At 45.4% G+C, this 16,357-nt stretch overlaps 1 protein-coding gene across 1 annotated transcript in view; it reads right to left on the bottom strand.

Annotated features, from left to right (window-relative positions):
- The window catches only part of kcnt1b (potassium sodium-activated channel subfamily T member 1b), a 226,744-nt gene that overhangs the window by 32,835 nt on the left and 177,552 nt on the right, over nt 1-16,357 (bottom strand). Inside the window, exons 19-21 of the mRNA XM_078551275.1 lie at nt 7,205-7,310; nt 3,361-3,533; nt 85-156 (exon numbers count right to left, since the gene is read on the bottom strand). Of these exons, the coding sequence (XP_078407401.1) occupies nt 85-156; nt 3,361-3,533; nt 7,205-7,310 (351 nt within the window). The remainder of the gene's footprint in view (nt 1-84; nt 157-3,360; nt 3,534-7,204; nt 7,311-16,357) is intronic.

Below are 16,357 nucleotides of genomic sequence, written 5' to 3'. Positions count from 1 at the left end.
CTTGGAGGGTGTATCCAAATCAGTGCAAGTTTAATCAGACAATTGAATTCTGGCTTTTGATTGGTACAATGCATTGATACTTACTTGTCAATGCTTCCCACCATGAAATAAACCATTGGAAAACAGCTGATTGCCTCTAGAAAATGGTTATCTGGCCTGTAAAACACATCACAACTTATATAAAGCAAGTATTACATTGCATAAAAAACACTCTATTCATCTAATTAAAACGTTATTGAGTATCTGCACGTAGAAATATAAACTATCATAATCCTGAGTCGAGATCAACACATTTCATTCTCGAAGACAAAGCTGGTGATAGTTGGGGATGTGGTTAAATAGGAAAACCACTAGTGACAGAAACTGTTTTTTTCAGAGTGAACCTTGAAGGATTAGGGTTTGTCCTGCAACAACTTTGCTCCTTCATGTCTAGTTGCTGGGTTTGGATCTGTTGGGGGTTGGGGGGGAGGGGTGGGGAGAGCAGGAAGGGGAGAGTTCCGAGTTGCATTGTCTGTACTATTAATCTTCTTTGTTCAAAGCTCAGTCCTAATGTGACTAGGCAATAAAGTACTAACCCAAGCGTACACTCAGTCTTCCAGTGTCATAGAATTTCTAAGTAACAGCTTAACAATGTCATCCTTTGTCACTCGCTAAAGACTGGAGGGAGGGCATAAGATAGCTCCAATTGCTTAAAACTAAACGAACAATTGAGTTTTCTGTTTGTCACCCTGGGCATGTTACTGAAAGCTTATCTAGATATCAGGGTATGCGAAAATGTGCTCGAGAATATAGGCAGGTGAGATTTACTGAGGAGAGTGATCTAAGAGAGGCAAAAAACGTTGAGAGGAAGAATGGCGGAAAGACCCAAAATGCAAGAAGCTGGAATGATCATCTCTTGTTCCAGGTTTTTAAATACACAAATGTGGATGACGCTGCCTTTACTTTTGAAAATTGGTCTGCTCTATTTTCAGCAACGACGCACCTCATGTGCAATTTTATATAGAATGGGCAGAATTTAGTGGGTGCCAGGGTTTCTGATCCTGCCACCCAAAGAGTGTTGGCTGCCCCACAGCCATTTAACACTCGCTGGGGTATTGATTTGCTGGAGGTGGGACATTTGGCCCTCACTCGGGAGGACGTCTGCCTCAGAGAGCAGCCAGCCAAACTGATTGGCTGGCAGCGCTGAAGTCCCAGGTCTTGTGGCAGGGAGGGAAGGGGAGGCTAGGAGAAGGGTGGGCAAGAGGGGTGATGGGCTTCCTGATGGTAAAGCCAGGTGGTGAAAGAGCACCCAGGGGAGGGGGTTGGGGGGCGAGGGGAAGGGTGGGCAAGAGAGTGGGGTGGGCTTCTTGATGGTAAAGCCAGGTGGTGAAAGAGCACCCAGGGAAGGGGGTTAGGCAGGGCAGACCTCGGGGGGGGGGGCTTCTGATCTGGAAAGGGGCCAGTGATGGAGGTGCCACCCGCCTCTACCTTTCCTGCCTGAGGCACATGCAGAGTGACCTGCCAGGCTTGCCCCTGTCTCTGACCTCCACCTACTGGCCTCAAAATTGAGGCCCGGCGGGAAGTGGCCCTTAACTGGCCATTCATTGGCCACTTGAGGGCCTCGATTGGGGAGCGGGTGGGCCTGAGGCCTCATCCGGCCCCTGTAAAATTGTGGGTAGGTCAGGGGCAGGCGGTGGGAAGGTCACTGGGGAATTTTATGGGCCTCCCTGCCTGCAAACCTACCAGGAGAGGCCCATAGAATTCTACCCACTAATTATTTACTTGTAGGAATGGTGTTTGAATCTTATAATGACAACAAGGGAATTTTTCCAGGGGAAACTTCTCAGTTTTCCTTCCAGTTTGAAGTAGTATAATACCTCCCTCCCTTCAATTGAGAACTCTCTCCCTAACTGCACTGTGGATGTACCTACACCACATGGACTGCAGCAGTTCAAGAAGGCAGCTCATCACCACCTTCTCAAGGGCAACTAGGGATGGGCAATAAATGCTGGCCCAGCCAGCGAAGCCCACATCCCACGAATGAATAAAAAAAATTTTTTTTTTTTTTTAAATGAGATAAGTTAACCACATACCTTTTACAAAACAAAACCAGCAATTCGACTTCTAAAAACAAGGCATGCACAACTTTTAAACTAGACAGTTCATCAAAATATGACGACATTTCTCGTTCTTGAAAGAGGGAATGGAAGTAAGAGGTGAGTGATTCTGATTATTAATAGATGCATTATCTAGTTCAAAACCATTAAAACAAATATTGTGTGCATCTCCATGATATGCAGAGATTCTGGTAATGCCAATACTTTCTTAACGAAGGATAGTTTCTGGTAGAATGGTATCATCCTCAGTGGAGGTTAAATGGGAGTTAGTTGCTGATAATTTGCTTTCAACTTGTCCATCTGTCTGTTTACAGGGCAAGATTCTTTTTTGAAAATAGCTTGCTTGATGTCAACTATTGCCAAAAAAATGAAATGAATCACACACCTTTCTCCAAATAATAATTGGTGACATTCATTGGGTCTGGATGTTGTGACAAGTAGTCAGCAATATTATCAGATCCAATAGCATTGTTAACAATCATGACCTAAGTATGTAGTGTAAAGAGTTAATGTTACATATGTAAATAGGCAGTCTACATTATCAATGATGGGAGATCACATGATGGTATGCTGAGAGATAGTTCTATGTGAAGCCTCGTGCTAAGCCTTGTACAGCATATAGTTAGAAGAATGTTTAATAAAAGTTAAAATTTACCTTGCCTCCAGCAGTGTCTATCAATCCTACCCAAGGACAACTGAAGCTACGACCCACAACAATGATAACAGAAAATATACTGTTGGAAATATACTATTATTGTTAACTAGCTGCTAATCAATGCATTGATTGTGTATTGTTCCGATCGGGAGAATTGTCACTGCTGCAAGGATGGTGCATATGCAAACACCCAAAGTCTTTGTGATGACATTCCATCAGATTGGCAAACATGTTACATGTGTGAGGCTGAAAATAAATAAATGAAAGTGCACACACGGGTTATATAGCAGCAGCACTGATGTGATATGATGTGCATACACCTTTAAGGGCACATATGTCAAACTATTGTCAATCATTGCTACCTCGACACAGGATGTGATGTATTAGTTCCATGAAGTGCAGTCAGTCTGCAAGCAGCAATAACAGAGATCGGATGTACCATACATAGTCTCCCAGTTAACTCTATTTGTATATAGTCTTAACTTCAAATAAAGAATCCACATTATTATTTCATCAATCCTTGCGTGTGATTGGTATGTTTACGTTGAAGGGAAGAAGACCTCAATTATGTGTGCTAGGCTGAAAATAAATCAATGAAAGCGCACTCACGGGTTATCGAGCAGCAGCACAATGGGGTTCAATTCTTTTCTGGGTCTGTAGTATGCCCGAAGTGGAACAATGAAATTGTACAGCCCATTGCCCGCTGTCTCCACGGACACAATGATCAGTTTATTCTTGAAGCCATAGGCCTTTGCGTCTTCAAAGCTGTTGTGTCTACAGCCCTTAACAGAACAATAAAACAAATGAGGCAGGTACCAAGCACAATCCATCACAGGGCCTTTAATAAGTTTGCACGGTTCACTTACACGACAGAGCCAAATAAAATGGAAAATATAGCGATAAACATGTTTCAGATGAAATGTTAAACTAAGACCCCTCTGCCCTCAGGTGGATGTAAAAGATCTCAGGTCCATTTTCAGGGGCATTGGCTATAAAGAAATTATAACAGAAAATGTTGGTAAAACTCAGCAGGCCTGGCAGTATCTGCGGAGAGAGAAACAGAGTTAACGTTTCGAGTCCAATATGACTTCTTCAGAGCTAAAGAGACTCTTAAGCTCTGAAGGAAAGTCATATTGGACCCGAAACGCTAACCCTGTTTCTCTCTCCACAGAGGCTGCCTGACCTACTGGGCTTTACCAGCATTTTCTGTTTTTATTTCAGATTTCCAGCATCCGCAGAATTTTGCTTTTATCTTGGTTATAAAGCACTTAGGGTGATTTGAAAGGTGCTAACTAAATTCAAGTTCTTCCTTTAAATCGGAAAAATATATTTTGCACAATTAAGTTTGCATTCACAGTCTACGTGCTTTTTTCTGTAGTGTCTACTGCAGCAGCACTCTGTGACTATCAGAGACATCTCCCCCACAACCTAGTCATGCCGCAACTGGGCAGAGAGTCTCGCCATCTGGAAATGTGACAATTGTCACACAATTCCTCACTAAAGATTACTCATTCATGTATCTTGAATGTTCGCGATTTCAAAGAACTGTTCTTCATGACACCTCTGATTCTATTGAATGGTTTCCAAGAAAAGTTTCGAACAAGTGTACATGGGACATAACTTTGGTTGAATAACTATTCACTTGTTCTCAAGGAGGGACATAGCTGATATAAATCTAATGCAGGCGAATGGGTAAAGGTTTGCCGCTTTTGCCAGATGGAGTGAAGGGAGTTTTGGACTCTCTCGGGTTACTTTCAATCATATTTGACTCTTCACTCTCAGGCTGCAGTGTCTCTTTAATTGCCTCAAAAAAAATTACTGCCATTTAATGAAGGAAAAGCAAAATAGCAAGAAAGAAAAATCCAAAAATTCTGGGCACTCTTAGCATCTTGTAATTTTCTTTTCCTATTCATTCACGGGATGTGGGCTTCGCTGGCCAGGCCAGCATTTATTGCCCATCCCTAGCTTCCCTTGAGAAGGTGGTGGTGAGCTGCCTTCCTGAACCACTGCAGTCCCTGTGGTGTAGGTACACCCACAGTGTTGTTAGGGAGGGAGTTCCAGGATTTTGACCCAGTGACAGTGAAGGAATGACGATATATTTCCAAGTCAGGATGGCGAGTGGCTTGGGGGGGGAACTTCCAGATGGTGGGTTTCCCATGTGTCTGCTGCCCTTGTCCTTCCAGATGATAGAGATTATGGGTTTGGAAGGTGCTGTCTAAGGAGCCTTGGTGAGTTTCTGCAGTGCATCTTGTAGATGGTACACACTGCTGCTACTGTGCGTCGGTGGTGGAGGGAGTGAATGTTTGTGGATGTGGTGCCAATCAAGCGGGCTGCTTTGTCCTGGACGGTGTCAAGCTTCTTGAGTGTTGCTGGAGCTGCACTCATCCAGGCAAGTGGAGAGTATTCCATCACACTCCTGACTTGTGTCTGGTAGATTGTGGACAGGTTTTGGGGAGTCAGGAGGTGAGTTACTTGCAGGAGGATTCCTAGCCTCTGACCTGCTCTTGTAGCCACAGTATTTAAATGGCTGGTCCAGTTCAGTTTCTGGTCAATTCTGGTATTGATGGTAGGGGATTGACAAAAGTAATGGCCCATAACCTCCGAGCTCTGGGGGGTCATAACTGGTGGGGAGGGCTGGCACCCCAAAGATGCACTGGGGAACCCAACACCCCCTCCACCACACCAGAAGGCCCCAGATAAGGATTGCACGGCAATTGCACAGGAAGTTCAAACTTCCGTTGGGCAAGTGCCCTGCAGTGGAAACCATCCAAAAGTAAGATGTAAATCGCAAACTTCAGATGGTTCCGACTGTCTTACAGTAATAGTTACCCAGAAAAGGTTAGAAGAATTAAAACCATTTCTGACTTCTGGGTAACTATATTACTGACATTCCCCGGCCCCCCATGGAACACCTTCCCCCCATCCCCTCCCCACCTGCCCCCCGCCCCGTGACTACCCCCCACCCCTTGCACAAACCCAGCCCCCACAATACCCCTGACCCCCATGGAACTCCTTCCACTCCCCCACAACCTCACACTGGACCCACTGACTAAACCCCACACCCCCAATAACCCCTCACCCTCTCCCGACTGCCCCCGACCTCCCACAGGACTCCTTCCAACAATCTTAACTACCCCCCATGGGATTCCCTCCACTTACCCAACCCCCCACAGGAACCCCCCAACTACTCCTCCATCCCCCATATGACACCCCGGACTGCCCTCCCTCCCGTCGCACTGACCACCCCCTCAACCACTGACTCTCCCATTGACCACCCCCCACCCCTACCGACCACCCGATTCTCCAGCCCCTTACTGCCCCCTCTGCCCCACACGGGGTTCCCTCCACTCCCCTGAACCCCCCAACTACCTGCCCACCATCCCCCAACAGCTCCCCACAAGACACCCTGACTGTCTTCCCTTCTCCCCCCCACTGACCACACCCCCTGACCACCAGACTCCCCACCCTCCCAACTACAGTTCCAAGGGAAAATCAAAGTACCCACCCCTGCTAATGCCGACTGAATCAATCTATACTTTTTCCATTGCTTTAATATCCTTCCTATAATTGAGGGTTGAACATTACCCCAAGCGTAGCCTAACTAATTCAGTACTAATTTAAAATGACTTCCTTGCTTATTATTCTATTTCTCTGGGTGCTGTCTTGAAATGGAAGTTGGATGAGTACATGAGAGAGAAGAAAATAGAAGCATGTGTTGAGATTAAATGAGTAAGGTGTGAGGAGGCCTGTGTGGAACATAAACACAGCCAGAGACCATTTGGGTTATATGACCCATTTCCATCCAATACATTTTATGATACATCAAATTATTGGCCATTATTGTGTTTGGGTTTGTCACAGAGACCAACAGACCTACAATTTTCAAACGAAGAAGTGGCTGTTTATCTGTCTGTTTGATCTGGATCGAGAAAGAGGAAACACCCCAAAAAGTTAAGTGCCACCATAATCCTGGACAACGTGCCTATGATAATGTCACCAGAGTAAACTCCTACCCTCTAATTATTCTGCAGCAATTTCTGTCTTTTGTGCCCTGCTATCTTTTTTTTATATTCATTCACAGGATGTGGGTGTCACTGGCTGGACCAGCATTTATTGCCCATCCCCAATTGCCCTTTGTTCAGAGGGCATTTAAGAGTCAACCACATTGCTGTGAGTCACAGGTAGGCCAGACCAGGTCAGGACAGCAGATTTCCTTCCCTAAAGGACGTGAGTGAACCAGATGGGTTTTTACAACAATCAGCAGTGGTTTCACAGTCATCATTAGACTTTTAATTCCAGGTTTTTTATTGGATTCAAATTCCATCATCTGCCGTGGTGGGACTTGAACCCAGGTTCGCAGAGCATTACCCCTGGGTTTCCAGATTACTGGTCCAGTGATAATACCACTACACCACCGTCTGCCAAGTGCATATTGAGGCTATGAGTTTCTTACCTTGTCTAACCTGAGACAGCAGAATGGAGCCTTCACAGGTCGAAGGTGGCAGAGAGTTGGAGAACTTCCAATATAGGGAGAGTTGGGAGGGTATCCTTTCACATATCTGGATATAAACAGAAAAAAAAAAGGGTCAGTCTACGGTCATTGTAACGTAATCCGGATTAGTCAGTAACTTTCCTTGATATGTTCCTCACAGAATTGTAAACCTTGGCAGGGGTGTAAAATGGTCTGTAGCCCGGCTGACAACTAGAAGGAAAATTGGACTCTGTGTATGATTAGCAGACATGATCCACCACCATCTGTTTTATGCCTTCAGCGAAGTTGAAAGTTTCGCCCTTTCTTTGCAAACGACACGATTGCAATTTTGTTAAAAGTAACACACAACGGTTATGGTAAGATTTAATTCTTGTGCATTTCTGTAACTTACAACAGGGGGTTGAAGTAACTTCACTTTGCAAATGATTTATCAAATAGGCTTTTGCATATGAAACTGGAAAATTCACGACTTTTGCAGGCAATATTAATGTTCAGCATCCTTGCTGATTCCAGTCGAAATACTTGAATATGCTCAGTTGGTAGCATTTGTTGGAGTCAAAAGGGTTGTGGATACGAATCTCAGTCCACAGCTTTGAGCACATAACTAAACTGATACTTCACTGTGGTACTGGGCAAGTGTTGTGATCTTAAAGGTACTTAAAGGTACTTTCCCATGAGACATCAGAGCAAGGCCCCATCTACCCTCTCAAAAAAATAGTTAGGCTTGCATTTCTATGGTGACCACTGGACGTCTCCAAGCGCTTTACAGCCAATGAAGTATTTTTGAAGTGTAGACATTGCTGTAACATAGGAAATGTGGCAGCTAATTTGTACGCAGCAAGCTCCCACAAACAGCAACTTAATAATGACTAGATAATCCACTTTGTTTTGTGATGTTGATTGAGGGACAAATATTGACCAGGACACCAGGGAAAACTCCCCTGCTCTCTTCAAAATAGTGGATCTTTTACATCCACCCGAGAAAGCAGGCAGGGCCTCAGTTTAATGTCTCATCTGAAAGATAGCATCTTCAACAGTGCAGTGCTCTCTCAGAATGTAGATCAAGCCCTGGAATGGGACTTAAACCCAGAACCTTGTGACTCAGAGGCAAGTGTAGTACCAGCTAAGACATAGCTGTGCCACAGTGAAGTGCAGGTTTCAAAGACAGGCAAAGGATTTCACCCATGTATCCTGGTCAATACTTATCCCTCAACTAACAGCACAAGAAACAAATTATCTGCCCATTATCACATTCCAGGAGCTTGCTGTGCACAAATTGGCTGCCACATTTTCTATATTTTGTGCCACACTTCCTACAGTGACTAGGCTTCAAAAAGCACTTTGCTGATTGTAAAATGCTTTGGGATACCCTGAGGTCACATAAGACACTATATAAAACCAAGACTTTCTTTATATAAAAACAAAAAACAAAAAGCTACTGCGGATGCTGGAAATCCAAAACAAAAACAGAATTACCTGGAAAAACTCAACAGGTCTGGCAGCATTGGCGGAGAAGAAAAGAGTTGACGTTTCGAGTCCTCATGACCCTTCAGCAGAACTGAGTATAGTTAGGAGAGGGGTGAAATATAAGCTGGTTTAAGGTGGGGTGTGGTGGTTGGGGGGGGGGCGGCGCGCGGGGAGAGAAGTTGGTGGGGGGGGTGGTTGTAGGGACAAGCAAGCAGTGATAGGAGCAGATAATCAAAAGATGTCACAGACAAAAGGAACAAAGACGTGTTGAAGGTGGTGATATTATCTAAGAAAATGTGCTAATTAAGAATGGATGGCAGGACACTCAAGGTACTGCTCTAGTGGGGGTGGAGTGGAAAGGCTGACAAGGTATTACAGTTGTAGATTTAAAAATAATGGAAATAGGTGGGAAAAGAAAAATCTATATAAATTATTGAAAAAACCAAAAGGGAGGGGGAAGAAACGGGGTGGGGATGGGGGGAGGGAGTTTAAGATCTAAAGTTGTTGAATTCAATATTCAGCACAGAAGGCTGTAAAGTGCCTAGTCGGAAGATGAGGTGCTGTTCCTCCAGTATGCGTTGGGCTTCACTGGAACAATGCAGCAAGCCAAGGACAGACATGTGGGCAAGAGAGCAGGGTGGAGTGTTAAAATGGCAAGCGACAGGGAGGTTTGGGTCTTTCTTGTGGACAGATCGCAGGTGTTCTGCAAAGCGGTCGCCCAGTTTGCGTTTAGTCTCTCCAATGTAGAGGAGACCGCGTTGGGAGCAACGAATGCAGTAGACTAAGTTAGGGGAAATGCAAGTGAAATGCTGCTTCACTTGAAAGGAGTGTTTGGGCCCTTGGACGATGAGGAGAGAGGAAGTGAAGGGGCAGGTGTTGCATCTTCTGCGTGGGCATGGGGAGGTGTCATAGGTGGGGGTTGAGGAGTAGGGGGTGATGGAGGAGTGGACCAGGGTGTCCCGGAGGGAACGATCCCTACGGAATGCCGCCAGGGGGGGTAAAGGGAAGATGTGTTTGGTGGTGGCATCATGCTGGAGTTGCCGGAAATGGCGGAGGATGATCCTTTGAATGCGGAGGCTGGTGGGGTGATAAGTGAGGACAAGGGGGACCCTATCATGTTTCTGGGGGGGAGGAGAAGGCGCGAGGGCAGATGTGCGGGAGATGGGCCGGACACGGTTGAGGGCCCTGTCAACGACCGTGGGTGAAAAACCTCGGTTAAGGAAGAAGGAGGACATGTCAGAGGAACTGTTTTTGAAGGTAGCGTCATCAGAACAGATGCGACGGAGGCGAAGGAACTGAGAGAATGGGATGGAGTCCTTACAGGAAGCGGGGTGTGAGGAGCTGTAGTTGAGGTAGCTGTGGGAGTCGGTAGGCTTGTAATGGATATTGGTGGACAGTCTATCATCAGAAATTGAGACAGAGAGGTCGAGGAAGGGAAGGGAAGTGTCAGAGATGGACCATGTGAAAATGATGGAGGGGTGGAGATTGGAAGCAAAATTAATAAATTTTTCCAGGTCCAGACGAGAGCATGAAGCCGCACCGAAGTAATCATCGATGTACCGGAGAAAGAGTTGTGGGAGGGGGCCAGAGTAGGACTGGAACAAGGAATGTTCCACATACCCCATAAAGAGACAGGCATAGCTGGGGCCCATGCGGGTACCCATAGCCACACCTTTTATTTGGAGGAAGTGAGAGGAGTTAAAGTAGAAATTGTTCAGTGTGAGAACAAGTTCAGCCAGACGGAGGAGAGTAGTGGTGGATGGGGATTGTTGGGGCCTCTGTTCAAGGAAGAAGCTAAGGGCCCTCAGACCATCCTGGTGGGGGATGGAGGTGTAGAGGGATTGGACGTCCATGGTGAAGAGGAAGCGGTTGGTGCCAGGGAACTGGAAATTGTTGATGTGACGTAAGGTGTCAGAGGGATCACGGATGTAGGTGGGAAGGGACTGGACAAGGGGAGAGAGAAGGGAGTCAAGATAATGAGAAATGAGTTCCGTGGGGCAGGAACAGGCTGACACGATCGGTCTGCCGGGACAGTTCTGTTTGTGGATTTTGGGTAGGAGGTAGAAGCGGGCCGTCTGAGGTTGGGCGACTATCAGGTTGGAAGCTGTGGGAGGAAGATCTCCAGAGGAGATGAGGTCAGTGACAGTCCTGGAAACACTCTTTAACTTTCTTTATATGTTGAACAGCTACAGAGACAAGTGAGCTTCTCTCCAAAAGATAGGCTCATATAACCACAAGATGGCACCATTGAACAAGTTAGAGTTTTTCCAGGTATTTTTGTTTTTGTTTTCGATTTCCAGCATCCGCAGTTTTTTGCTTTTATCTTAGTGTTTAATTGACTCGAAACGTTAACTGTCCTCCCTTCCACAGATGCTGCCAGACCTGCTGAGTTTTTCCAGGTATTTTTGTTTTTGTTTTCGATTTCCAGCATCCGCAGTTTGTTTGCTTTTATCTTAGTGTTTAATTGACTCGAAACGTGTATGCTGTAATTGGGTAGAGTTAGAATAGCCATGGGATGAAGAGAGAATTTGTAATGTTGCACAGCTGACCTGATGAGTTGAGATATTTACAATCAACAGTACAATAAATATCAGTTCTTTCCCTTTCACAGGACTTTTCCCCACTATTTTGATCCGATCAGAATGTTGCCAGTAACGAAGCACTAAGCTCCCCTTCTGATCCAGTCACCACAGATTTACTGTAACAAAAAAAATAAAAATCTTTAAAGGGAATTTAGTTGATCAGATTAAAATAATATTCCCGTGGATGTCGATGTGCTCCAGTCCTCAGGTGTCCACCGGTTTCAGAAGGCCTGAAGTGTGCCGGTGGACACCTCCCTCTCCTGGGACAATCAGGTGCAGGCATAGCTGCAGAAGAGGGGCAAGCAGTCGGGCTGAACAACCCCCTCGACTGCCCACTGCCGGCACCTGTTGATGACCGCCTTGGTCAGGCGCAGGGAGCAGTCCCACAGGAGGGTCTCCTGATCTGTCCACTCCCCTCCACACCAGGTGGCCAAAGATCTGGAGCATGGGACTAAAAGGAAGCCAGAAGTTGAGCAGTTGCATGCATTTAGACTAACAAGCAATGCTGAGGAAAAATATTTCAGCAGTTCAGTATCACAAGCTAATTTTTCAGGTTCCTTAAATATATAATCCATTGACTGCCATTGTGCAAACAACCATGCATAGAACTTCCCAGGTTAAGAGGGCACCAAATGCATATTACTTCTTGAAATAGTCATCTGTTAAGTTCTCATGATCTGGAATGCATTGCCTGAAAGTTCTTATTGAATCCTCTTCCACCCTTTCAGGGAGTGCATTTGAGATCATAACAACACAACACCTAAATATTTTCTCCTCATCTCGCCTCTGGTTCCTTTGCCATTTGCTTTATCTGTGTCTAGTTTCCGACCGGTCTGCCACTGGAGACAGTTTCTCATTATTTATCCTACCAAATCCCTTCATGGTTTTGGGCACCTCAATTCAATCTCCCTTCTAGTCTCCTCTGCTCTAAGGAAAGACTTGCAGGGCTATGGGGCAGGTGCAGGGGTGTGCGACTAATTGGATAGCTCTTTCAAAGAGCCAGCACAGCGATGATGGGTCAAATGTCACCTTCTGGTGTTGCAAGATTCTATGAGTCTTCTATGAACCTATGAGTTCTAAGTTGTCTGTAAAAAAAGTGGTTGGCATTCACTGGGTCATTATAAGACACTGACTCTATCAATTAGAAACACCCAGAGTCTTAAGTCAGCTGGGAAGATAACATCGCGTTCTGCAAGGTCAGGTTAAATTAGCGGATGGGTGCCTTCACCATTTTAACTATATTGGCTCCAAAACAGAAGTCCTCCATTTTTAAAAATTCATTCACGGGATGTGGGTGTCACTAGCTAGATCAGCATTTCTTGCCCATCCCTAATTGCCCGTTGAGAAGGTGGTGGTGAGCTGCCTTCTCGAACCGCTGCAGTCCATATGGTGTAGGTACACCCACAGTGCTGTTAGGGAGGGAGTCCCAGGATTTTGACCCAGCGACAATGAAGGAACGGCGACATATTTCCAAGTGAGTGGCTTAGAGGGGAACTACCAGGTAGTGGTGTTCCCATGCATCTGCTGCCCTTGTCCTTCTGGGCAGTAGAGATCACGGGTTTGGAAGGTGCTCTTGAAGAAGCCTTGGTGAGTTGCTAGTTTCCGATTGAAAGGTTGAGAGCAATCTCGGCATTTGTGTTCAAGTCGTGGTATCAGATGCGATTTATGTCCATCAGTGATCTGAACAAGTGTGATGGGTTTTGTCGCTGCTTAAGTGGGAAACTCCATAGAAGCTGCAGCTTACCACCGGAGGTATTGAAGAGTAATGCCTGCAGCTATCCTACACAGTTTCCAGATAGGCAGATGCTATGCTGTCGGGGCACTGGAGTAGACACACGTGGAGTAGACCTAATTGGCTCTCATTGTATTTCTTTACTGTCTTTCATGCTTCTGCTCAGAGGCCTCAATACAATTTATTGTGAAGGAAAATTGGGGGATGATTGGTAGATTTCTGTTTTTGAGTAAGACACAACACAATGGAAGTCAAAAATGGACAATTTCAGCATCACAGCGCACTAACATCAGTTCAAGATTTATCACAGGCAAAATGCAGCCTTTTAATCCTTATGAACATACAAATTAGGAGCTGGAGTAGGCCACTCAGCCCCTCGAGCCTGTTCCTCCATTCAATATGATCATGGCTGATCTGATTGTAACCTCAACCCCACGCTCCTGCCTACCCCCAATAACCTTTCACCCCCTTGCTTATCAAGAATCTATCTAAATCTGCCTTAAAGTTATTCAAAGACTCTGTTTCCACCACTGTTTGAGGAAGAGAGTTCCAAAGACTCACAACCCTCTGAGAGAAAAAAAATTCTCCTCATCTCTGTGTTAAATGAGCGACCCCTTATTTTTAAACAGTGACCCCTAGCTCTAGATTCTCCCACAAGAGGAAACATCCTCTCCACATCCACTCTGTCAAGATCCCTCAGGATCTTATATGTTTGAATCAAGTTGCCTGCTGCTAAACTCCAGTGGATACAAGTCTAACCTTTCCAACCTTTCCTCATAAGACAACCCACCCATTCCTGGTATTAGTCTAGTAAACCTTCTCTGAACTGCTTCTAATGCATTTATACCCTTCCTTAAATAAGGAGACCACTGGTAGTAAATTAAGAGAATATGGATATTAGCTCACCCATACATAAAATATTTCAAAGAACTGGGACCTCGAGGTGGAGTCACAAGAACACACAAGAGATTGGAGCAGGAGTGGGCCACTCGGCCCCTTAGCCTGCTCCGCCATTCAGTAAGATCATGGCTGATACGATTGTGATCTCAACTCCACTTTCCTGCCTCCCCCACTATAATCCTCAATTCCCTTGTCGATCGAAAATCCGTCTGACCCAGTTGTGGGTATATTCAATGACCCGGCCTCCACTGCTTTCTGTGGAAGAGAAGGCCACAGGCTTACAACTCTCTGAGAGAAAAAAAATCTCCTTATCTCAGTCTTAAATGGGAGACCCCTTACTTTTAAACTGTGTCCCCTAGTTCTAGACTCTCCCACGGTAAAGGGTTAACTCTAATGATAGCTACTGAGCATATGCTTAAGGAGCTATGTCACAGTGATGTCACTCACTGAGAGAAGATGACAGAGAAGCATCTTAGAGCGTAGCTTGAGCTATGTCTTGGTCTTATTTCGCCTTTGTAAATAGTTAGCGTGCAAATAAATGTTTTTGAACAAAAGACCATTGCCTCCAGCAAGGTCTCTTCTAGAGCAAAAAGCGAACGAAACCCGAGACAAACCCATGATAACAGAGGGTGGCAGCAGTGACTACATATGCAGAGAAACCATTGAAAGTGGCAGGAGAAGCCCAAAGAGAAACCCAGGAGCAGAGCAGTGGGTGAAGGACTTCAAAGCCAATCCTGCAACCACGCTGGAGATGACAAAACAACAAGGGCAGTCCAACGACTGGCAAGACTACCAGCATGGGAAAGAGAACTCAAACCTAGGGTGAGAAATGGCTATGTCTTTTCCCCTTTCCTTTCAAATTGTAGGCAAAGGAAAAATTGGTGAAGATGTTTTACCCCGTTACCACAATACTTCAGGTCTTGTGAGTAAAGAGAACAAACATCAATTCAACACTTTGTTATACACTGTTGGGAGCATAGCAGACAATGTGTGGGCCAGACAGGGGATGAACGAAGAGGATGTCATTGGAATCTTGGACTTATACTTCAGTCTTCATAAAAATATTGTCATAGAGGGGGCGAAATTTAATTGCCGCAGTGACAAACAGGATGGGGGGATGGACTCATTCATCAATGAATTGTAGCAGCTCGTCGAAAATTGAGAGTATGGAATGCTAAAAGATGACCTGGTCAGAGAAGAACAGTCATTGGTGTTTTAGATGAGAATCTTTCTGACTTCTTACAATCTAGGGAGGATTTAAATTTAAGCAAAGCTGTACAATTGGCCAGTCAGGCTGGAGAGCAGAGGCAGAATAAGGCTTTTGTCAGAGATGCGAGGGAAATTTCCCAAGAACAGCCCGACGAAGTTGTTCAATTTGTGGGTTGTAAAACTGAAAGTACAGGAACCAGGGAACACCCTGAAAGGGCGCCAACCCCCAGTTTCCGATGTCCCCTCTGTGACGGGAAGGATGTCCACAGGTAGAAGAATGCGCCGCCCGAATTGCGCAGTGTCATGGGTGTGGCAAGTTAGGCCATTTTAAAGTGATCTGCCATTCCAGGAAATCTGTATTTACCAGACAGGAGGCGAAATCTGTTGAGGGAACCTCCATTAGAGAAACTCAACTTGAGAAAATGCTGTGAATCAGTCTTCATAACCAAAACTCCATCCCTATGACCATGGAGGAGATTGTAGATCTTTTATTTCTCTATGAAGTGAGGCTAGATGCAGTTGGAGACAGGTGCACCAAGGATGAAGATGACCAGCCACAAGACGACATTCTAGACCTTAATTTGCTCTTTTGGGAAAGAGTGGAAGAGGACAATAACCAAGATGCCACTGATGTTGATGATTCGTCGCAGAAGGTGATCCTGAACCTTGCTTTACTTTTTGGAGACAGTGTACATTCTGATGAAGTTTCAGAGATGTTCAGGCCAGCTGAGGAGCAAACTCAGACTGAAGAGAGTGTGCAAGGTGAACCACTGCCTACAGAAAAGTAAATTCCTACAGTATTAGCAGGACAATCATTACTTTTTCTTTAGAATATTCTTCGTCCTTCTCTTCATCCATCTGATTCATCCGTGGATGAGGCATTGCTTCACACTTCACTCCTTGCAGCAGTAGAAGTTTGTAGGCCCACTATAGCTGTACAAATCTTCACAGGAGCTGAACGAGCTTCATTCTTTCAAGTAAGAGCAGCCAGCAACCATCCCCCAAAGTACCAAGAAGGGAAAGAAAAAGAGAGGAGAAAAGGAAAAAAACTGCGGACCAAAAGCAGAAATCTGTCTGAGGAGGTCGGTGCTCTCCAAGGGGAGGATTCTGCAGAGCCTACATCCTCTCAGCATCCATCCTGTCAAGTCCTCTCAGGATCTCAATAAGATCACCTCTCATTCTTCTAAACATCAATGAGTATAAGCCCAACCCCTTCATTACAGG

This window comes from Cetorhinus maximus, chromosome 10 (assembly GCF_964194155.1).
Source record: "Cetorhinus maximus chromosome 10, sCetMax3.hap1.1, whole genome shotgun sequence".
NCBI lineage: Eukaryota > Metazoa > Chordata > Chondrichthyes > Lamniformes > Cetorhinidae > Cetorhinus > Cetorhinus maximus.
The sequence above is the reverse complement of the archived record's forward strand: the minus strand, read 5'-3'. Positions and strand labels throughout refer to the sequence as shown.